This window comes from Gallus gallus, chromosome 19 (assembly GCF_016699485.2).
Source record: "Gallus gallus isolate bGalGal1 chromosome 19, bGalGal1.mat.broiler.GRCg7b, whole genome shotgun sequence".
Lineage (NCBI taxonomy): Eukaryota > Metazoa > Chordata > Aves > Galliformes > Phasianidae > Gallus > Gallus gallus.
In genome coordinates this window covers 2,042,542-2,063,481 of record NC_052550.1, presented here as the reverse complement: position 1 = coordinate 2,063,481, position 20,940 = coordinate 2,042,542, and the positions used below count along the sequence as shown (strand labels likewise).

The 20,940-nt window shown below is 44.7% G+C and overlaps 1 protein-coding gene across 8 annotated transcripts in view; it reads left to right on the top strand.

Annotated features, from left to right (window-relative positions):
- The window catches only part of AUTS2 (activator of transcription and developmental regulator AUTS2), a 663,053-nt gene that overhangs the window by 447,302 nt on the left and 194,811 nt on the right, over positions 1-20,940 (top strand). For all 8 annotated transcript variants that reach the window (XM_046902440.1, XM_046902439.1, XM_015295944.4 and 5 more), the window contains one exon: positions 6,002-6,031. In XM_046902440.1, the coding sequence (XP_046758396.1) occupies positions 6,002-6,031 (30 nt within the window). The remainder of the gene's footprint in view (positions 1-6,001; positions 6,032-20,940) is intronic.

The window sequence follows — 20,940 nt, the reverse complement described above, 5'->3', positions numbered from 1 at the left end:
CCTCAATGTCATTGTACACGATATATTCAATGATTGCCATTTTTTTGCAAAAGAATGTGTTCAATCAGCAAGGTACATAGAAATCCATAGTGTTGCTTCAGCCTGAATGAGCTGGTGAGGTGGCACAGACCTTTACTCAGCTTGATTTGGACCAGACTATCTCAAGCTATTTAAATGGGCTCAAATTAGAGCTGTAACCTCATAGGATGTCTGATTGTGGAAACGTGGCACTGCATCAGGCTTGTTCTGCGGGTGCTGTAGGGATGTGCTGTGCATGTTAACTTGGGCTCTCCCCAGCTGGGCTGGGGGGTTTGGGAGGTGCAGCACGGCCCGGTGCTCAGTTCTCCTTTTCTCCCACAAAACACAGCAATAATTAAACCTTCAAAGGGAATTGGAGAGTTATTTTTCCACTTCCCAGGTTACCAGGCTGCAGATATATTTGTGTATATTCCAGATCTCACAGGGAATGCCTTACTCTTTCACAACCCTGACGGATAGCAGTAATGTAGAAGGTTTGATCTGGTGCAGAAAGAGGAGCTTTCTTTTTGGCTGGTGTCATGGGAGTCCATGAGGCTTTGTGTGCCCTCCTCACCTTGGGCTGATTTTAGGAACAATAATTTGAATTTTGACTGCAGCGCATGTATGAAAATGCGAGTTGGTGGGTTACTGATTCTGATTAGTGCTTCTCGAGCACCAGGTTGCAAAAAAACAGAGCAAAAGAAACACCTGAACACTGAAACACTGTGTTCCATGCAGCCTGCGTGCTTCAGTTATTAAAGGTATTGGAATGGTTTAAGAGATCGCTGTGGCCGCTCTGAGCTGATCTCATTATTGCTACTGATTGTACAGAAATGAGGAGCAACCTTACATTTCCATATATCCTATAACAATCCGTGGAGCTGGTTATGAGTCAGCCTTGTGTCCCAGGCTGTGGGGTGGGTTTGTAGCGCTGTAAATCCTCATACAGGATTGCAGAGGCATGGACTGCCTGTTCCAGGGGCTCCTTCCCAGCGGGGCCCATCAAGCTGTGTTCTGGAAAGCTCTCACAGCATTTTGTGCCACGCTCATTTGGAATCTTGGCCATAAGAGAGAGCTGTGGGTGCTCGGCAGTTTTGCTCATCTGGCTTTCATCTCGGTGCCTAGATGAGAGCGGTTGGTTGGATTTTCAGTAACGCGGGCCAGCGTTGGGAAATGGGGCTCTGGGCTTTTTGTAGAGCTAGTCCTACATGTCTGCAGCCAATCTCTGCTCATAGCAGTGCAGTGAGAGAGCTGTGTGCACTGAGCATCAGGGGAAGGAGCCTCTACTTGTTCAGGTGTGAAAGCGTCTGCAGACTCCTCGCCCTGATTTATTGCATTGAAGCTAATGGCAGTTATCCAATAATCAGGCCATCTCTGAGTGATATCTTGGATTCCCAGTTATTTGCAGAATACTCAGGTGCAACAGAGCTGTGGCTTCCTGAAACGAGGCTGGAAGCTGATCTTTTTGTGAGAGGCAGAAAATACTGAAACTCAGCCCAGAGTAGAAGGCCAGCATGTGATATTTGCATCACTTTATTTCTAAATGCCTGGTGCCTAACATTTGAGTGGGACTTGTTCTTGGGAGCATCTCCCACCTGCAGCAGTCCTGACACGTGGGAGTTATCTTCAGAGCTCACTGGACAGACTCACCTGTTCAAACTGGAAAGCACAGTTTTGGAGGAGTGCTGGAAAAGCAGAACTGCTTCTGAATCACAGGATCACAGAGCAGGAAGACGTCTACTATATTCCATTAATTTGCCGTTGTTAGATGAGTGATATCTCAGTTGTCATCTGGTTTGAGCAGACATAGGGTCAGGCCCAGTTTGCTATCCATGGCCATTGCCATCGTGTGTGGTCATGGCAGATCTTTAGGTGAGGTTTCTTCCTGGAAATGTTGCTGTGTTGGAATCCTTAAAATACCAGACTTTCCTGAACTGTTCACAGAATAAAGGTGAATTGGTTATTAATACAGTGAAATCTGCCAGGTAATAGAACTAGTAGCTAAGCTGCAAGGGATTGATAGGGCAAGGGGAAATGGTTTCAGGCTAAAAGAGGGGAGGTTTAGATTGGATATTAGAAAGACATTTTTTTACACTAAGGGTGGTGAGGCACTGCACAGGTTGCAGAGACAGGTGGTGGTGCCCTATCCCTGCAGACACCCAGGGTCAGGCTGGAGGGGCTCTGAGCACTGACGGAGCTGTGGGTGTCCCTGTGCACTGCAGGGAGTTGAGATAGGTAGCTTTTAAGGACCCCTTCCAACTCAAGCAATTCTGTGATCGTGTAGCAAGCTAAACCAAGATGAAGAGAACATGGTTCTGCTTTATTGCATAGCTTTTCAATGTGCTTCTGCTCTGAGAATCTCAAAACACTCAAATCATTTTATTTTTTTCTGTGTCCCTGTGAGGCAGAGGGACACTGGAGCAGTCGAGGTAGCGAGCAGTGCAGATCAACTCCTCAGAGGTGTCCTGTGGTTCCGAGTGATCAGTGTCACACGTGTCACCTTGGGTTTGCAGGGCCTGTTCCCCAGGAGTGGTTAGCAGCAGGATGGTAGCACCTCGTGCTTTAGCACCCTGGGGAAGGAGACACAACCAGGAGTGCGAATGGGCACATCAGGGTAAGGACCAGTGGGAAATGTGGGTGTAAGGGAGAAGCCCAGAATGCCCGCACAGCAAACCAGCCTCCAGCATGGGAGGAACACACAATTCTCTCATTCACAGCTTCCAGCCTGAGCAGCAGACCTGTTCTTTTCCACAGGTCTTTTTGGACTTACCCTGGCACATAAATTGTTGGGTTGTTTTCCGTGAAGCAAAGGATATCCGTGTGTTTAATCCATGGGGGAAACTCAGCTTACGTGGCTGTGCAGAGCATCCACATGAATGCCTGCACACGGGCACACACGTATGCATACACCACACGAAAACACAGCCCTGCTGCAGTGCATAAAGCCTTTTCCTCCCATCCGTCCTTTTCTTCCTTTTGTGCTGCACATCCATAAAATTCTGCTGCTGGAGCAGTGCTGCGGGGCTGCGGGTCCCCACTCCTCACGCCCCAACAGACCCTCTTTATGAGTGAAATAGATGCCTTGTGTGTGCAGGGCTCCTGGCATTTCACAGAGCGTAGCTGGAGCCAGGCTAGGCAAACGTTGGGAGCTGTTTGCTGAGTGCATTTATTGCCTTTGCATAATTTATGAGCTGGAGGGGTTTGACCATCATTCCTGTCTGCCAGAGGCTGGCACTGAGGGCTCTGGAGGACGGAGCTGTAAATTGGATGGAGCGCTCCTGCTGAGCTCCCAGCAAAGTCCTCGGGTCAGTGTGGGAATTTAATAGCAGGAGTGGAACGGTTTTTTGCAGAGCGCCATGTGGGCCTCCGTGCAGCAGAGGCTTTTTTGGCAGCCACGGCGACCGGCCAAATCGCGGAGCTGTCAGTCACCGGGCGCGTTGCAGAGGGAGCCCGAGTGGTTTTAATCGGCTTGGCAACCGTGCTGCTTCCATAATGGACACCAGTAGGTCTCAGTCCTTCGCCATATGCTTAACTCTGGAGACAAGGTGCTTGTGGGTATAGCAGTAATTATTTGATGCGGAATTAAGCAGACCTTGAAATTAGAACTGGACTGTCAGAAAGCAGGAGGCTTAACACTTTGATGGAAATAACTTCCCAGCGACGCCGCTCCCTGCACACCCGCTCGGATGCGGGTAGCTGTGTTGCTGGCAAATTCAGATGTCACTGCTGGCACGGGTTCTTGTGCCCAAGCACCTCCATGCTGCAGAAAACACAGAACCCTGAGCTCTTTCCAAGCTCGCCAGTCGGGAAAGGCTTAGTGCACAGCAGAGGAGAGATTACTTAAACCTGACACGAATGGTGGGGAAAGGAGTGGCTGCGGAACACTGGGACAGCAGGTGTGTCACAAGGCACGTGTGCTACAGCAGCAGGAGCCCGGGGCATGGCAAAGCCCTCTGAATCCTGCTGGGAGCACACAGTCATTCTTCCTTGTGTATATATCCCCTGTTGACCCTTTGTCCTTTTGGATTCAGGCGTTACAATGAGGACTAGTATTGGATGTTGGCTGGGAGGTGGGGAGAGGGCATGAGCAAATGGAGGAATTGGTTCTGAGCTCCTTGGTTTGAAAACGCATGAGATGTGTCACCTCATTGCTTTATAATGCATCCTAACTTATGGAGCACACAGCTTACATAGGCTCCCCAGAGCCACTGGGTGCTCCTGGCTGTAACCAAGCTGTGGAAGGAGGTGCTGTGGCCATCTCATCAAGAGTACGAGAGGGAATGGCCTTAAGTTGCACCAGGGGAGGTTCAGTTTGACTCAGTGTTAGGAGAAATTTCTTCTCTGAAAGAGTGGTGAGGTATCCATCCTTGGGGGTGTTCAAGAAACATGGAGATGTGGCACTGAGGGAGGTGGTCAGTGGGCAGGACTGAATGGTAGGTGGATGGTTGGACTGCATGATCCAACTTCAATGATTCTGTGATTCTGTGAAGCCCTGAATTTTGTCAGTGACTGTATAGTAGAGGTGGTAAATGGGAATTCTTTGTGATGTGCTGTGATTTTTGTGGATGAAAATCCGTGCATATTTTTGCTTATCTGTAAATGTCAGCCTTTGCTTTGCAAACATACTTACCTGTGCTTACCCTCATACCAAAATCTCATAAATGTGGTCATGATGAAGTCCTTAAAAACCATAACCAGGAATGTGCAGTTTTCCTTTTGTCAGTTAAGTGCTCACTCCTTCATAAACTTGATCTCTGCATGAGGGTTTCAAATTTTAAGCTAAAACTGTCACGTATCTTCATGCTCCATCTCATGTTTTTCTTAACAGAGTGTTTAAGATTCAACTAGTACCGTATAAGTCATTTCAGTTATTAAATAAATGTCATTTCCATTTCTTTTGGAATGATCTGGAAGGAGATAGTGATTTTATCTATTTTTTGCTTCATTTTAAATTAGTTGAAAAACATTTGTGAAAAAAAAAAGAACTGTTTAAGCTCATAGCTTTAATTTGTCAGGATGTAGTTAATTGGTGTGGAGAAGGTGCCTTCCCTGCCTCTGTACCAATGAAGAGGAGGAAAAAGCCAATGAAAGAGAAAAGTTATAATTAAAGAACATAAAGAAGGCTTGCTTTGTACAAATCACGTATATTGTGGGTGTGCTGGGCTATGTCTGTTCACGTCCCGCTGTATAGTTAACCTTTGGAATTCACAACGTGCTACTAATTTCAGAGCAATTTGGTTGCCTTATGAAAATACTCACAGATGCATTGGATAGGATGCAAGCATACGAAGGGCTTCACTGACTTCTGTAAGGACACAGCGCAGGCTGTTAGGCCTCGATGTGGGAAAGCCCAGATCAAAGGGCCTGGGCTCCTTTGGAATTACTGAGCACCTCAATGAGTCGGTTCCCTGGGCACGTTGCTCTCTCTGTTGGGACCTATCTGAGCTCCTTAATGCGACACCTGTAGGTAACAACACGGGGTGTACCCTCTGAGTAATCCTGGAGTGAAGTGGTAGCCCTGTAAGTGCTTCTCTGCTGCGAAGGGCCAACCTGAGCCCCCTCAGTGCCATCCTATCCGAGAAGCCAATTTTTGGGGAGCAGTGTGAGAAATACCGTCCACCAGAAGGGAACACTGCTTCTCTCTCTGCTGTTTTTCCTCTTCCCCGATCCGGTTTTAGGGTCTAAATTTGTTCATCAATTCCCGTGTATCTGAATGAAGCTAACATGGGGTATTGCAAGTGCCTTTTGTTGTTTTCAGTGCCATTTTTTCACAATTCAGACCTGCAAATTGCGGTCTTCATCAACAGTGTGTGGAAAGATTCCCTACCATACAGGAACCGAGCTATTTCCTAAAGGTACCAAATGTGACACTGTGGGGCTTACGATGTCTCAGCCATCCTGATTGTAATAATAATCTTTAGTTTTTTGCTGCAGCACGTTTCTCTAACCTGTTCTTTTCTTTTTTCTCCTTTTTGTGTTTCAGTGCGACAGCGACAGTGATCAAGAAGAAAAGGTAGGAAAGGGAATCTGTATGGGAGCGAAACTATTTTGTTGGATTTTTTGCATTCACTTATTGCTAATAATTTGTTATTTATTAAGAGTTTCTTTTTGGATTGATCCAAAGGAACCCTACACAAGGAAACAGCTTTGTTCCCTTTAATTTGATTTTGGAATAGACCTCCAAGGGATGAGTATTCTAATGACTATTCTGGAGGCTACGCAGTTCATCCTCAAGCACAGTGATGCTGTGTGTGGGTTGTATGTGAGCACTAGCCTGCCTACCCACCCTTCCTAAGGCTACGTTTTCCCTTAGGAAGTTCTAAGAGTTTAATAGTGCAACTGATTGTGTTGGTAACCCTCACATTTGCACTTTCCAACAGTTGCTTAACCACACACTTGCCTGTTTTGCTTCTCTGCAGGCACAGGTCTTAAAACTCAAGTTAAGTGCTAGGGTTGACATATATACGTGTATTTATATATATGCATATATTTAGAAACAACATTTGGAAACTATACATTCCACCAAGTGACACAACTTGCTGATAATTATCGCATTAACTGCGGGTTTCTAAGTTGAAAATGAAAGAATGTCAAGCTGAAAAAGAGTCAAGCATTGGTCTCAAACACTGTTTGTTGTTTTGAAGGCTATTAGTCACGAAGAACCGTTATTCACGCTGATGCATTTTTTAGTCTTATTTTATATGCTGTAAACAGATTTTTATGCTGTAAACTAACATCTACCTTTCTCCTTTGTTAACAATGAAATACTCACTGCAGGAAAACTGGTCTAATTTCTTGATTTCCAGGTTGGATTTTGTGATTTTCATAAGTATGTTTGACCCTAAGGAACGTTTCGATAATGGAATCACTTGTTCCTCCTCTTTCACTGGGTAAAGTGGGGAGTGGAAGTTGGGGGAGGCAAAATAATATTAGAAAATATCTTCCATGTAATATAATTGAATTGCTTGGAGTTTCCTGAATGGTTCTGTTAGCTAGCTTCAAGTCAAGCTGAGAAGAAAGACGAGAGATGACCATGCTGGAGTGCAGCTAATATGGCAGAAAGGAATAAATACGGCGTAATATCCAAAGGAAACACTGAATGCAGAAGTCGGATTTCCTGAATTTAATCAGTTCTGTACAGGATTTATGTAGCAGTAAGCCCAGGAAATTTTCAAACTATCCCGTATACAACTGCCAAAGCTTTGCCCTTCAGCTTTCAGTAATTTCCCAAGTAGAGGTTTTTTTTTTTCCTCATGTTTCTTAATAATTTGCTAACTGTGTTAAAGAACCAGTGTTTACTTTGAACTGCAGTGATTTCCCTTTCATAAGGGAACTAATCACTGGAGTTAATCAGTGTGACAACAGAAAGGGGAGGTTTTGTTGGGTTTTTGCACAGAATATTAACCTGCACTTTTAGATATGAATTTTTAATGTGTTGCCATTACATTCCATCCTGTGAAGTGATTATTCATTTTCAGGATGTTCCTTATGCAGTACGAGGTGATAAACTGAATCTCAGCTTCCATGTTTATGGCACCCAGAACTACGAGTGTAATTTCCTGCTGCCTTCAGAGCCAACCTCTGCCAACCCCCCCCGTATTTCTCCCTTACAGCCCTCCTATGTAAAAGGCAATGGGTGGCTTTGGGGTGGTGGTGGTGCGTGGGTGAGGGCTGTGTCTGCCATGCAGTGCAGGAGGCTGCAGACCATACTTCACCCTGGACATCCCATTTAATGTCTGTGATCTATATTTTCTCTCCCCTCCTAATGAAATGAGACTGAGCACTGACCCGAGCATCCCTGGTAATGTAGTGCTTTTCAAACCCCACAACCAGACCCGGCGTTGGGTTGGGCTCAAGCCCAGTTCTGGAAGATGCCTGCTTAACCCCATGTGCGCATTCATCGCGCGCTGCAGCGCAGGCAGAGATCTCAGGCCTTGTGCTGCTGTTAATTTGAATTCAGCATATGCAGCCTGTTATAAAATGCGAGACATCATCATTTGAGCAGGTCAAGCATATTCAGATGAAGACAAATGGTGCTTATTTGATTTTCTTAAAATCAGGAAATGAAAAAAGTGCTCTCTGGAGAAATCATGTTCTGCCTGACTTAGATGATAGACCAAGGCATGTACCCCAGATAAGAACAGGCGCTCGTCTCGCGGTTTTTATCTCTGAAGGACGGTCGGGACTGTCAGCTCGCTGACATGTGCATTATCCATGTCATTTTAAACAAAGTGACCTGTAGAAAAGTGCACTCTGCCGTGACATGATAATGGGCTGTTGGATGACAGGTAAAGTACACACTGTAAAGGAGGCTGTGCGTTATTCCTTTGTTTAACTGACAAGTAGAAACTTCTTTTCTCCAGACAGGCAGGATCTTTTAGATCTCTTTCAATAGGAACCGGAAGATTTTGAATCGCTGCTTTAAATAAAATAACATTTTTAGGACCAAAAATTCCCATGAGCACAGTGCGTGGGGAGAAGTGAGGGTGCCCAGATCGTTTCTCAAAGAGCGCTCAGCATCCTCAGCTCTCATCAACCAGCACAGGGGCTGAGACCTTCTAAGAACCTCAACCCAAATGCCTTATGTCATTGTGAGGGTATCAGCCTCCAACTATGGAGCTCTTCCCGTAGCAGATTGTCAAATTGCTCTGTCTTGGTCCTGCTTTGGTGTATTCTGAGGGTGGTGGGGGCACTTGCCCCTGCCAGAAACATCCGTCCTGAGATGAGGGAGCTGCTTTGCTTTAGGACCAGATCTTGCATACTTCAGTATCAGATGTGCTGCTGCAGGTGAACTCGGTATGTGCTGTTTGGAATTACGGAGAGGAAATCCTTTTCCTCCTTTCAGATTTTTGAGGGAAAAGCCACACTGATCCCTTAGTGTGCTTGGGCAATCAGAGATCCATGAGAGCAGGGCTAACGCAGCATGTAGGAGCAAGTGTGTGCATACTTCTGCTAGAAACAGCAAGTTCTGGAATGCAGGACGGGCCATGCCTTTGGATGGGGGGGGTGTGATGGAGGAAAGGGGCTGACAGACTTGGCTCAAAGATGGCCCTCAGCAAAGCAGGAGGATCCAGGATGGAACGGGACCTGGGAAGAGAGGAGCAGATGGATAGCAAGTGGTGACAGAGGAGGAAAGCGATGTCTCCTTGGCTGTTAGCATTCTTTTCCCCCACTTGAATATGTATCTATCTGACTGCATAAATCATTGTTGATATCTGATCTCTATTAGGTGGTGGCTGTGCCTCCTATCCATCTTCCCTGGCCTTTAATTGGGAGCCGACAGACAGAGTCACTTTCTGTCTCTGTCTGCCCTCAAATGAGACATTTCTCCAGAGGTTTCTCTGGAAGAAGAAACAAGGATATTTAATTGAAAAATGATACAGCCCTGCTTAGCAGTACTGTAGCTAAGGCTGTGTCAGCATCTCAATTTTAAATGACATGTTTTGGGTGGATAATTTATCTATTTATATAGATTCAAGTTCCTTCATTCCAGTTTGGCACATGGCGCTGGGTTAGAGCATTCAAGGTATGCGTTCTGCTCTGCTGCTGCTAAAAATCCCAAAGAGGTGGCAAGAATGTGAAGGGAGAGAGTATTCGGAGGACCGACATCTGAATGCAAAGCACTAATGCTGAGGGAGATGTCATTTTCCATCCTGGGATCCTTTCAGCGAGTGCCGCTGGGATTTCTGACTATGTCTGAGAAAGTATGGATCCCGGGGGAGCTCAGATTTTCTCCATTAAAAAGTCTGTCAGTCTCACTCTTTGAGCAGGTCTCCAGAGCTGTTAATCTAAAATTAGGGCAAGCTATTGCACAGCTGACAAATCCAAGTGCAACTGTATTAGCTTCTGATTTCGAGATGCAGTCTTAAAAATTATACCTGTGCTAATTAGTACAGTATTAAAAACATCAGTGTAAATAGTTTTCTGGAAGTGAAAGGAGGTCCTTGTTTGACACACTGTGCAAACTCTGTGGTAGGGAGTGCTCAAGATGAGTTATGGAGTAAGGTCCTTTTTCATTCACCATCCCTACTGTTGCCTGTCCTCACTCCATTTAATTTGTCTGATCTTAAAATAAAGGCTCGGGCTGAGGCACTGCAGTGACTTTCAGTTCGTATTAAAACGTTTCATGGGCCATGGGGCTGCTTTGCAGTGTACACAGGGATGCTTGAGGAAAGAGGAAAGGAGGCATGCTTCTGGCTTTGCCCAACTTTGGTAGGGTGTGTGACTTAAACACTGGTGCCACTGATGCCGTAATTCCATTTTTACCACCTGTTTGGGAACTGCTGAGTCACGGCCTCAACCACTGATTGAGCACCTGGGAAAGGACTGGTCAGCCCTGGGAGCACAGGTGAAGGCAATTCAGCTGTGAGTCAGGAAGGGGTGGAGCCTGGCTGCATATCTCTTAGACCTCATTCAAGGGCTGACCCCCCTCTGGGGAAGGATCTGTGGTTGGAGATCTCTTCTTTGTGGAGCTTTCCCTGTGAGTGTAGATCTTCAGAGACAGGTGAGCACTTTTCCTTTGTAATGCCATTCCATTTGCACAAGTCCCTTTGCTATTGTATTCCTGTGTTGTGCTTCCACTGCGTTGATCTTTCTGATTGTAGCACCATGGCACCCAACCAGTTCTGTCTTGATGATGTCCATGAATCCCATTTCTTCACAGCTGCAGCCTCAGCACCGTCAAGTGCACTCATTGACATGAGCATCTGAGCTGTACTTTGGGTGGGCTTTGCTTAAGGAGCTAAGGGAGGAAGGAGGCTGGCTTAGCTTGTGGCTAAACGTGCAGAACGCTCGTGTTTGTTGTAGGGAAGGGTAACAGTGCTCACCCTGACTGGGAGGAGATCAGGCTGAGTGGGTTTGTACTGGTGAGAGTGCACCACTGGGCAGACTTCAAGGCTGTACTCCCAGGTGCAGTTGTAAGCACTGCATGCAAGATGAACAAATCATTGGAAGAATGGTATTTCTTGCATCAGAATGTTTTTAAGGATTATGCCAATGCAGTTGATTGTGTGTAAAACAGCTACGAACCTGAGACTGTGGCATGGAAAACATCATAAATTGTGCTGGTCTGTGCAAATGGTTATTTGTGTACATCTCTGTACACACAGAGGCCTTTACACATGCACCCTATGTATGTTTCTGAAGTGGTGTTGGACAATTATTTTGTATGCAGGCTTTGGGAAGAGATTTTGGAGTGGAATTTTGGTGGATTGCTGCCCAGTTTAATATGTAGATTGTATTTCAGTAGTTGGTGGTTAAATATACTTGCACAGGTCTCTGTCTATTGGTATGTGTGTAGTTTCCTTGATAGTGTGCTCCTGGCTAAATTAAGGAAAACCAAAACCACAATTTTTATCCCAGCTTTACAAACTTAAATAGATGAGCCTACTGCATACCATACCTTTCAGTCCCTCTCAATGAAAGCTCCCAAACTTCATACCAAGCTGCTTCCTCCCTGCCCTCCAGCTGAAGCATCCCACCTGGCTGTGTCTCTGCTTGCCAAACCAAGCGTCCTTCCCAGCACCCAACCATGGGCAGGGCACAGAACAGCAAATCCCTTTCTTCCTAAACAAAAAGAGCCTAAAGCAACCCAGCCACCAACCGTGCTCAAAATCATAAGGCCAAGGTAAATAGCACAAGGCTGCCTTCTGCATATTCTGTTACTGGAAATAGAAACTCTATCACAGATGGATTAAATAATAATGAATTTGCTTTATGCCATCGATGTGTATAGATGAGTGTAATTCACTCTCCTGTGGGCAGTTGCTTCATTATGGATTTTTTTTTAGCAGGACACCTGGAAACAAAACTGCTTTGAGGATTTTTCCCTCTTGCTGCTGGGGAGGGCAAAGTTTGGGTAGCACTTGGAAAAAGCATCTTCCCGGCCAATGCCAGAGCTGTAGAGGGAGGCAGCTGGCCCAGGGCTTGTTGCCCACCATGGTCATAGTATCTATCTATAAACTACTGTGGTTTTGTAGCTTGTACTGCTGGAGTATAAATAATATATAATAATTTTCCTGGTCTGGAACATTCTGGTCATAGAGGGAGCTGTCAGCATTTGTTGTGCTATTGAAAGAAAGTCAAATCATCAGAGCTCATGCACTCGTCTCATTCTCTACACTCCTTCAGCTCTGGAAGCAGGTATTTGATTCCAGGGGTGGTTTCTAGAGGAACATCTCAAAATATAAACCATGCACTCTCCAGCCTAGCAAGAAAGCCTGAGAAGTAAGTGTATGGCCCTGAGTGGTGGGAGATATGGCATGAGTGAGTGCATCGTTTGGGGAGCAGGGGACTTGGTGCAGCTCCAGCTGTTCTGTCCCCTCACAACTAATGCAGGCACTCTGCTTGCCAAAAGGAGAGAGAAGTAGATCTGATAATACGAGCTGAATTCCTAGAAAGACTCCTCGGATGGTGGGTACCAGTATGTTTAGCAAATAAGGCTCCGTGGGGAAACAGTGGCTGAGAACCCAATTTTAAGCAATTACTTCGGGTCATGGGATCCTGGTATCTTACTGTTTGCCATGTATTTATTTTGGCTAAGGATAGGATTAGCGAAATAGTTTCTCAGTATTATTCTTATAACTGTTTCTGCAAAGCCAGGATGTTTCCCATCAGGGAGATTTATACTGCATATTTGCACAGGTGTTGTCTTTTTAGCTCTGGAAAACGCAGCACCTTAAACTCGCCCCAAGGGTGAAAGATCACCCAGACTTTATATGCTAGCAATGCTCAGGCAATCATGAAGTATTTCTTACTGTTTAAGGCCCATTAGGAGAAAAGATAAGGATCCTTTTTATTCATTTGATGTGCCGCGTGGAGGGCCCCTACAGCGAGAGCAGCAGTAAAACCAGAGCTGGTTGTGGAAGACGCTGTGTTGGGCACCGGAGGGAGCGAGCTGTGGGCTGGGACGTGCTCCGGGTGCCTGTTCCCCTGCAGCCCATGTTCGTCCTGTCCTTTGTCATTGCTGTCACTTGGCAGCGTGCTGTCACAGGACCGTATCGCTCCCCCTACCCCTTCCCCTGCATGGCTCCCCCCACCTCTCCCCCCCCCCCCCCTTTTTTTTTTGTACCCATTTCGTGTAGAAAATTTGTATTTACTTTGGGAGTGTAATTTGTTCCTCATGGATAATGTGACCCTTAGCGGAGCTGGATCATGGGTTAGTTGAAGTGATATTTTCCGCTAATGGTAGTCGTACATCATTGCTGTCAGCTCGGGTTAGGAGGCAAGCACATTACAGCTCCATTTTACCTCTGCAGGCATCTGGGATTATTTGCCATAACTGAGTATGACATGACCGCACTACAGAGTGCATTAAAATTTTACTAGCTTCTCCGGCAAGTTCCTTGGCTCCAGCCTGCCTCCAGGCAGCAGTAATGATGGATACCTCTAAGGTCCTGACTTCCTGCACCAAGGATACTCAATGTCAATGGCCCAAACAGGTTTTGCTCTCCCCGGGGCTTTTGACCACCTTCTGGCAGCTGAGCAAGCCGTTGTTGGCTGTAGCCCAGAGGGTGGCACGGATGCCCCCGCTGCTGCTGCCAGGCTCAGTGCTGGGGCACTGTCACGTCAGTGTCTTACAGCACTGCTCAACCTTCAGGTTTGGAATGACGGCATTTGTAATCTGTCTTGTGTAGACAGAAATAAAGTCATCGTTTACAAATTGAAAGAGCAAAAGTATCCAGGAGCACTGAGTGCTATGAGTGCATTAAAGGTGTGTGCATGGAACGGGTACATACCATGGCACATAACAGTGTGTCACATGCAATCACACCAGAAGTGGAAGTTGTACTGATGTGTTCACATTGCACACCATTTTTTGCTTTATGTGAGTGCATGTGGTGTGCTGGTGTGTATATATACGTGTAGCAGCACATATGTAGAAACATAGAATGTTTTTTTAATATATACACATGCATACCATGAAAATAATACACAGTTCTGTTGAACTTGATCTGTTTGTGTAGACGTACGCTGTTTGCAGCACGTCTGTTTCTATGCATTGGCATTCAAAATTAGAGGTGTAGCTGTACAGAGATGAGTGCATTAGGGAAACTTAGGCGTGAGATTAAATAGAATATAGTAGTATTTTTAAATGCTTATTGAAACAGTACAATACATACCCCAAGATAAATTCATTGCAACCTCCTAGTGGTTTTATAAAATCTACAATACAGGTAGCACAGCCCACAAGCTCTCCTCCCCACAGCAGCACTAATACCTATGATTCTTTCAGCCCCAAGGTACGCAATTACATTGAATTTCTGTGAGGTGAGGAGGTGCTGGGCGGTTGAAACCTGAAGTTGTGCTCTTCTGTCCTCATTTCATGTGACTTTTGGCAGATGGAAGGAGAATGGGGAAGGTTGGTTTTGTTGGTTTTGCTTTTGTCTTTTGGAGTGTTTAACTACATATATATTCCCAGGGAGGTGAGATAAGTGATAGGGCTTATCAGCTCGTGCTTCTCAGTATAAACTGATGGTTGTCTGCTTTCCAGCTATCTCTGAGTCCCCATCTTCCCATGTTAAGTCATCCTGTGTTAGGTGCGCTCTGCTTTTTCTGCTGTTTCATGTAGGGCAGAGTTTGGGGCTGTGCTACCGATAGAGGCAACTTGATGTTTTGTTTTGGTACAATGCGTTCCTGGCAGTAAATCTTCCTATCTTTATTGCAAAACTTAGAGCCAAACTTCCCAGGGCCCAGGAGCTTTATCTGTGTATAGATGGCAGGAATTGATTCTCTGTGGGGGAGGAGAGAGGAAGAAGAGATTAAAGATTAAAGCTGGTGATGTGCTCAGTGCTGTGCGAGAAACAGAGGAGACAATTTCAGACATCTCTAAGGATAAGATGCAAATTCCCAAAGCCTTCCTGGTAGCTTAGATCACAATAAGAAAGGCATTCCAAATGATAGATAGTTTTGCTTGTTCACGTTTTAGTGCTACATCTTTTTTTAATATGTAGTGAAACTTTGATAAAAGTAGTTTGGTGAGGGCTGTTAGGGGAGGGGGAATGCAGGGCAAGATTTCACTTTCGGGTGCCGCCGGGGCAGAAGTGAAATCACAGAATGGTTTTCTGATCTTGCACGTAGCCACCTCGAGTCATTACAGAAATAAGTGAAGAAGAAAGAGCACGGGTGCACAAGGGCATGCAGTGACATGCAGCCTTTGTGAAGGAGGCATTCTGAGTGGTGTGGAGTGTCAGCTTCATTTTGGTTGTTTCAGCTGAGATGCTTTTAAGAAATCTGCGAGGTAGATCATGGGTGTTGCACCGGTGGTGTCTGTACGCCTTCCACGCAGAGGTGAGATTGGATGCCCTGGTAGGAATTGTGTGGAATATGCTGATGCTTTTTTTCATGATCAGTCTGCTGACATGTACATATTTGGTCATTAAATGTATGTGTTAATGCTGTATTTAGCAGTAGGTATTAGTGAGCATGCGTGTACAGTATGTGCGTATGGAGACAGACAAACTCAGCCTCTGGGTCTTGGAATTCAGTCGTGTCCAAACACATCTAGGTTATAAAAAGGGCTTCTTCAAGGGCTGTGCTGTGCAGTGTAAGTTATTCAACTTTGATATTCATCTACACTTTATGCTATTGAATAACATCTGTTTTTCATAACAAATGGGATTTTATAATCGCATATGAAGCGTTCTCCCCATTCTGAATTTGTCTTCTCACATTTCCTTGAAAAGAAAAAGAAAAAAAAAGGGTTTTAGGCTTGAGAGCTGAGAAGCTGAGGCATTACTTTGGACATTACTTCGGAGGCTGCTTTTGAAAGGGAAAAAAAAAGGATTGATGTAGAAGTTACGATAATTATTCCACGTTTTTAAGAGTTTTGGAGGCCACAACACATGGAACCATCTCAGATTTCTCACAGACACACCAAGGACAGGCTGCAAACAAGGAGACAGGAAATGAAATGCATGCACCAATATATGGAGGATTCCAGCAAGCACCGCTTTGGTTTTTGGCATAGTTCTCTCCATCTGGCTCAGCACTAATAAGGGTGTTGTGGACTTCGGAGTGATAAAAGACAGCTACTGTATATCTTAGATTTCAGGAATTTCCCCATAGGGCAGAAGTTGGAGAACAACACACGCCTGCAGGTTCAGCGGTGTCAGGGTCTTTCTGCACTTCCATCCCTGCGTTAATCCAATGTAGAGTTACAGTCATCTTCTCCTCCCTCCTCCTATGCGTTCTTTAGACAACACCTCTGGAAGGCACTTTGCCCGTGCCTTGCTATTTTACCTACAAATGGAGTCCTGCTGTACTCACTGGAAGGATACTGTCAGTTATTTTGGAGGATAAGCCACCATGGGCAATACTCCACATAGAGGTGCTTTGAGAATCACAGAACTGCAGTGCGAAGGCGTGCAGTCAGTGGGTATGTTCTAAATGCCTGGATGGTAACAGACCACCTTACTTTAGCTGCTGTGTTGGTATGTAAGTCCATTGAAATGTTGTAAGCACCTCTGAAAATAGGATGCAGCACTGAATTCCTGAGCCTCGCAGGCTGTCTCAGCATCGCATTTAAGCTGCTTCTGGACAGTCAGACAATATTAAACAAGGTTGTTCGTTCATAACCAAAGCATCCTAATTGAGTTACATTATTACATTAACTGTAGCAATCAGATTGAACCAAATCACTGAGCGATAATGTCATTTTCCAGGGTATCATTTTTAGAAACCAGTTGTGCTCTAAGATGCAATAACTTACTTAATCTTGTAGAGTTTATGTGACTTATGTGTCATATCAAATTCCTTGCTTTCAGAGAAAACCAAGCAGTTAACACATGGCTGTGAGAGGGCATGGAGTTATGAGTTTATAGGGGAACATTTGGCAGATGTGAGACAAGCTGAAGGCTGAGTGGTAGTCTGTAACCAGCTCAGATAGAGGGGCCATTCTAGGAATGGGTATGGGATGTGATGTTTTAAAATTGTTGACTTTGGGCAACACAGTGGTGGTACTGCTTGTTTTAGGGGGTTGATAGATGTGTGCTTTATTGGCTCTGAGCTGCCCACTGAGTACAAATTCTTGGGCCAAATGTTTACAAGTAACCTAACTTGGCAAACTTACTGTTGGCACTTTTTGTACGCTGACACCAGGACTTTGGTGGGAGTTGCTGTCAGTGCATCACAGCTCTTTGTTTTGATCTGTGAAATCTTGATGACTGCATGGAGGAGAGGAGAGGTGTCTGACAGCAAGAAAGGAGGATCTGGGGCAGGATGGGTTCAGCTCCAACCAGAGTTCCACCCACGCAGTGGGAGGGTGGCACTGAGAACCACTCAGCCTCCCCAGTTAATCCATTTGTCTTCCCTCCCATGCCCTGTTTGTTGCTGGCACGCACAAATCATTTAAGCTCTCAATAATGTAGTCTCCCTTCTTTGGACAGTTATATGACCTCAGTTCTGATGCTGCAAGGCTGTCCAGTCAGGGCTGTTGTGTGCAGCGTGGTAGAAATCCATAGTGCCTTGTACTCCCAGGGAAATAGACACATGCAGTCAGATCAGTGCTCCTACTTGTCATATGTCATCAAAAAATGCAATGAGAGAGGCTCCATCCCAACTTCATACAATCCCTGTTCCTCTTTTATTTCCCTTTCCTGGTTCAGAGCTGCTGTTATTCTTGAACTTACATGGTCTTTGTTTGAGGCTCTGTTTCAATATAGGACTCAAGAGGGTAGTAGGACTGAAGCCCGAAGTCCAAATGATGTTTTGGTGTTTCTGTGTGGTGCTCCCATACAGCAGCCCTCAGAAACTCCTCATGAGATTCTTACTGACCTGTGCACAGGATGGAGGGAGAGGGAGAAAACAATCTTGTCTCCAAAGTCTTCTGATGTAGATCACTGAAATGGCGTGAATTGGAGGGGAAGTCAAATACAAAGGAGTGAAATAGCCCAGAATGGGGTTCCTGGGGTTGGTGGGCACAGCAGCAAGCAGGAACCACTCTGGTAATGTGTATCTCTGGGTGCCTGGATGGTATGACAGCTGTAGCACTGTCTGAGTTTCTTTTTTATCCATGGGTTACATGTACAGGAACAAAAGACTTATTTAAATTAATGGTTGTCTTCAAGTAATGTAACGCTTTTGTTAATGGAAACCTGCCTAAAGAGCTTTCATTCAGCTATCTTCTTTAGCAAAGCAGTACAAACTCCTTGCTGTTTCCTGTAATAATGTTAATCAGAATGAACTCATTGGCTACTAATGCAGGTGCCATATGTAATTTGGTATAAAATTTACTGTAATTTACTGTTAATTAGGGCCCACTTATTCTAAAGTGCTAAATGACAGCAAGCACCCTGATTTCAAAAGTCAATTGGAAATAGAAGTGACTCTACCTACAGACAGTAGGAAGAGTGTTTGGAGCTGGTAAAAAGGCATAATTGTTTTTTAGAGAAGGCAACAAAAGCTTAGGGCTGAGAACTTGCCAAGAGGAATATCCAACTCATTTAAGTGATGGTGGCTGCGTCGCTTTCAAGAGGGACTCATGCTTTGTAGAAGCTCAAAATGGACTGCAGTGCCATAAAGCATGCATTTCCACCAGTATTTCTGTATGTATTTCTTTACATCTAGCTGTTGTATATACCAGTTTTCTGTTTGGATTTAAAGTTGGTGATCTTGCATCATTGTGGTATGATGTGGAGTGGACTGCAGTTTCAGAAGAGAGGAAAGCTGATGTTTTGATTTTTCTGGGGCAAGTAGAAAGAGCAGAGTGAGTCCTTGACTCCACAAAAAGCAAGCTGAGGTGGCTTGGCTGAGCAGTTCTTACATACTTCGCCAACAGAAAAGGTCTGAGGTTGAAAATGCTCTTTACTCCCTCCTTATTCATGAGGAAAATGAATGTTTTTTCTGAAAGCTTATTTTTATTCATAATATTTTTTTGTGTGTGTTCATGAAGATTTAGTCAAAACCTCCCATAACAGTATTGCTCAATGTATAATCTATTTGCCACGGTATTTGTCATACCAGATAAATAAAGAAAAACATAGAATAGATAGAAAATAACCTGTAAATTCAACAGATGAGCAAGAACCAACTAGCATTTCCATGGTGTGCTGAGGACATTTTATGAGGAAACACCAGATCCTAGAACCAAAGCCTTCCCTATATAGCATCCCTTTGAAAAATGAAAGTTTTCTGCTAAAAGTCCAAAGTTATGGGAAGCGGAGAATAACAAGGCAGAGCTGGAAGTGGACAAGAGTAAACGCTTCGATTCACATTGAAATGATTTCTCCTGCCTAGTATAATTTAACCTGCCCACACTGCTAAACTTCTATATTACACATTTCTGTCAGAATGTCAGGAGAAATGATAAGCCTCCTCAAAGCTGCAACCTCTATTACATACGGAGAGTATTTCAGCCAGGGTTTTCTTGTACATATTTAAGACTTTTAGCTTGATCTCTCAAGTATAAAGAATACCCTACTTCATGACCCCAGCCTCTTGTTAGTTGATAGATGAAATCTTTTCTTAAGCTGAGTCCCTTGTCTATTATGTTTTCAGAATTCAAGGTTTCTCTTTAAGCTTCCTGGCTTACTGCCAAGAGTACACGGCTTTGTTACCCAACGGAATTGCCTTTCCATTAACAGGAAGTGGCTCTCTGAAATGGCGTACGTGCTGATCTGCTTCCAGGTGACAAAGAGCAATTGTACAGGTGGGATCTCATTCTGTCGCCACTGCGGGTAATTGCAAGAAAGAGTACCAAACCTGTTGTTAGTGGGGCTTTTTGTTGGTCTGTGTTTTGGTTTGAAAATGGGGATTCTAACATAAAACTGAAACAGAGCTGTATTCATGGCTGTGTTTTAAATGGTCTTCTAATCTCACTTTACTTACAAACCTCTCTGCAGACCCAGGAAGAAATGCACAACAAAGTATGCATGGTGTTGCTTCAGTGCCAGCTGAGGAACCCTGTGTGTGATGTAAAACAAAGAGAGGGGGCTCATTTCATGTGTACGTCTCTGATAAATCTCATCTGGAGTATTGAGCAGAGATTGTTGTATCAAATGGGCACTGTGAAAAGAGCATTTTATTGCTGGAATCTGGCCATTGTGGTCAATGACTGGTTGGGTAGGTGGTGGGTGGTGGTTAACTTCTGTGTCACACCAGGGAGGTTCACATCTGTCATCTAAGTGAAGTCAATCAACGAAATGAGGCTTCCTAAAGATTCTCAATTAAGAACTTAAGTGCTTTTTCACATGACTGCTTACTCAGGGCCTACCAGCAGAAAAAGATGCCAGGCCAGAGCAGAGCTAATCAGGTGACTTCATTTAGCTGACGTATCAAGAACTGGTTAGGAATAGATTCGTCTCAAAGGAGACATTCATGCGTGACTGTAGGTACTGTGAAAGCCACTTTCCTCTCTTCTAGTTAATGACCAACCACTGCAGTTTTCTGGGTTTCAGTATATATGGTGAACAGTTGGGGGGAAAAAAAAAATGTATAAATTGGATACCAATTGCAAACCAGTCCTAGGCACTTTATTTCACCTTCATGCAGAAATGCCAGCATAATAATAAAGCTGAGCCCATTGTCACAAGTGCAGAAATAGCAATTCACATTTGTAAGAGATCTAAAGGAAAACAGGCCCTGGTAATGTGCTAGGCGATAGGCCTCCATAAGTTTATTTAGCTGATTGCTGCCTACAGGACTTGGCTAAATTTCTGAGGGCATGAAGAGAAATGAAACAGCAAGTAAGGAAAACTAGGATTCAAGAGAGAGCACATTATGAAGATGTCTAATTAGTTACAAAGATTCATATTCTAGTGTGTGATTTCCTCCACCCTGCCTTTGAACAACAGAAACAGTCATAGAAGCCTAATGAAACATTCCCATGTAGCATATTCCTGCCCCCTCTGTGGAGAGCCTATACTTACAAAATCTGCACTAAGTACCATCACGTTCCCTCCTTTCTTTTGCTAATATTGACCTTGT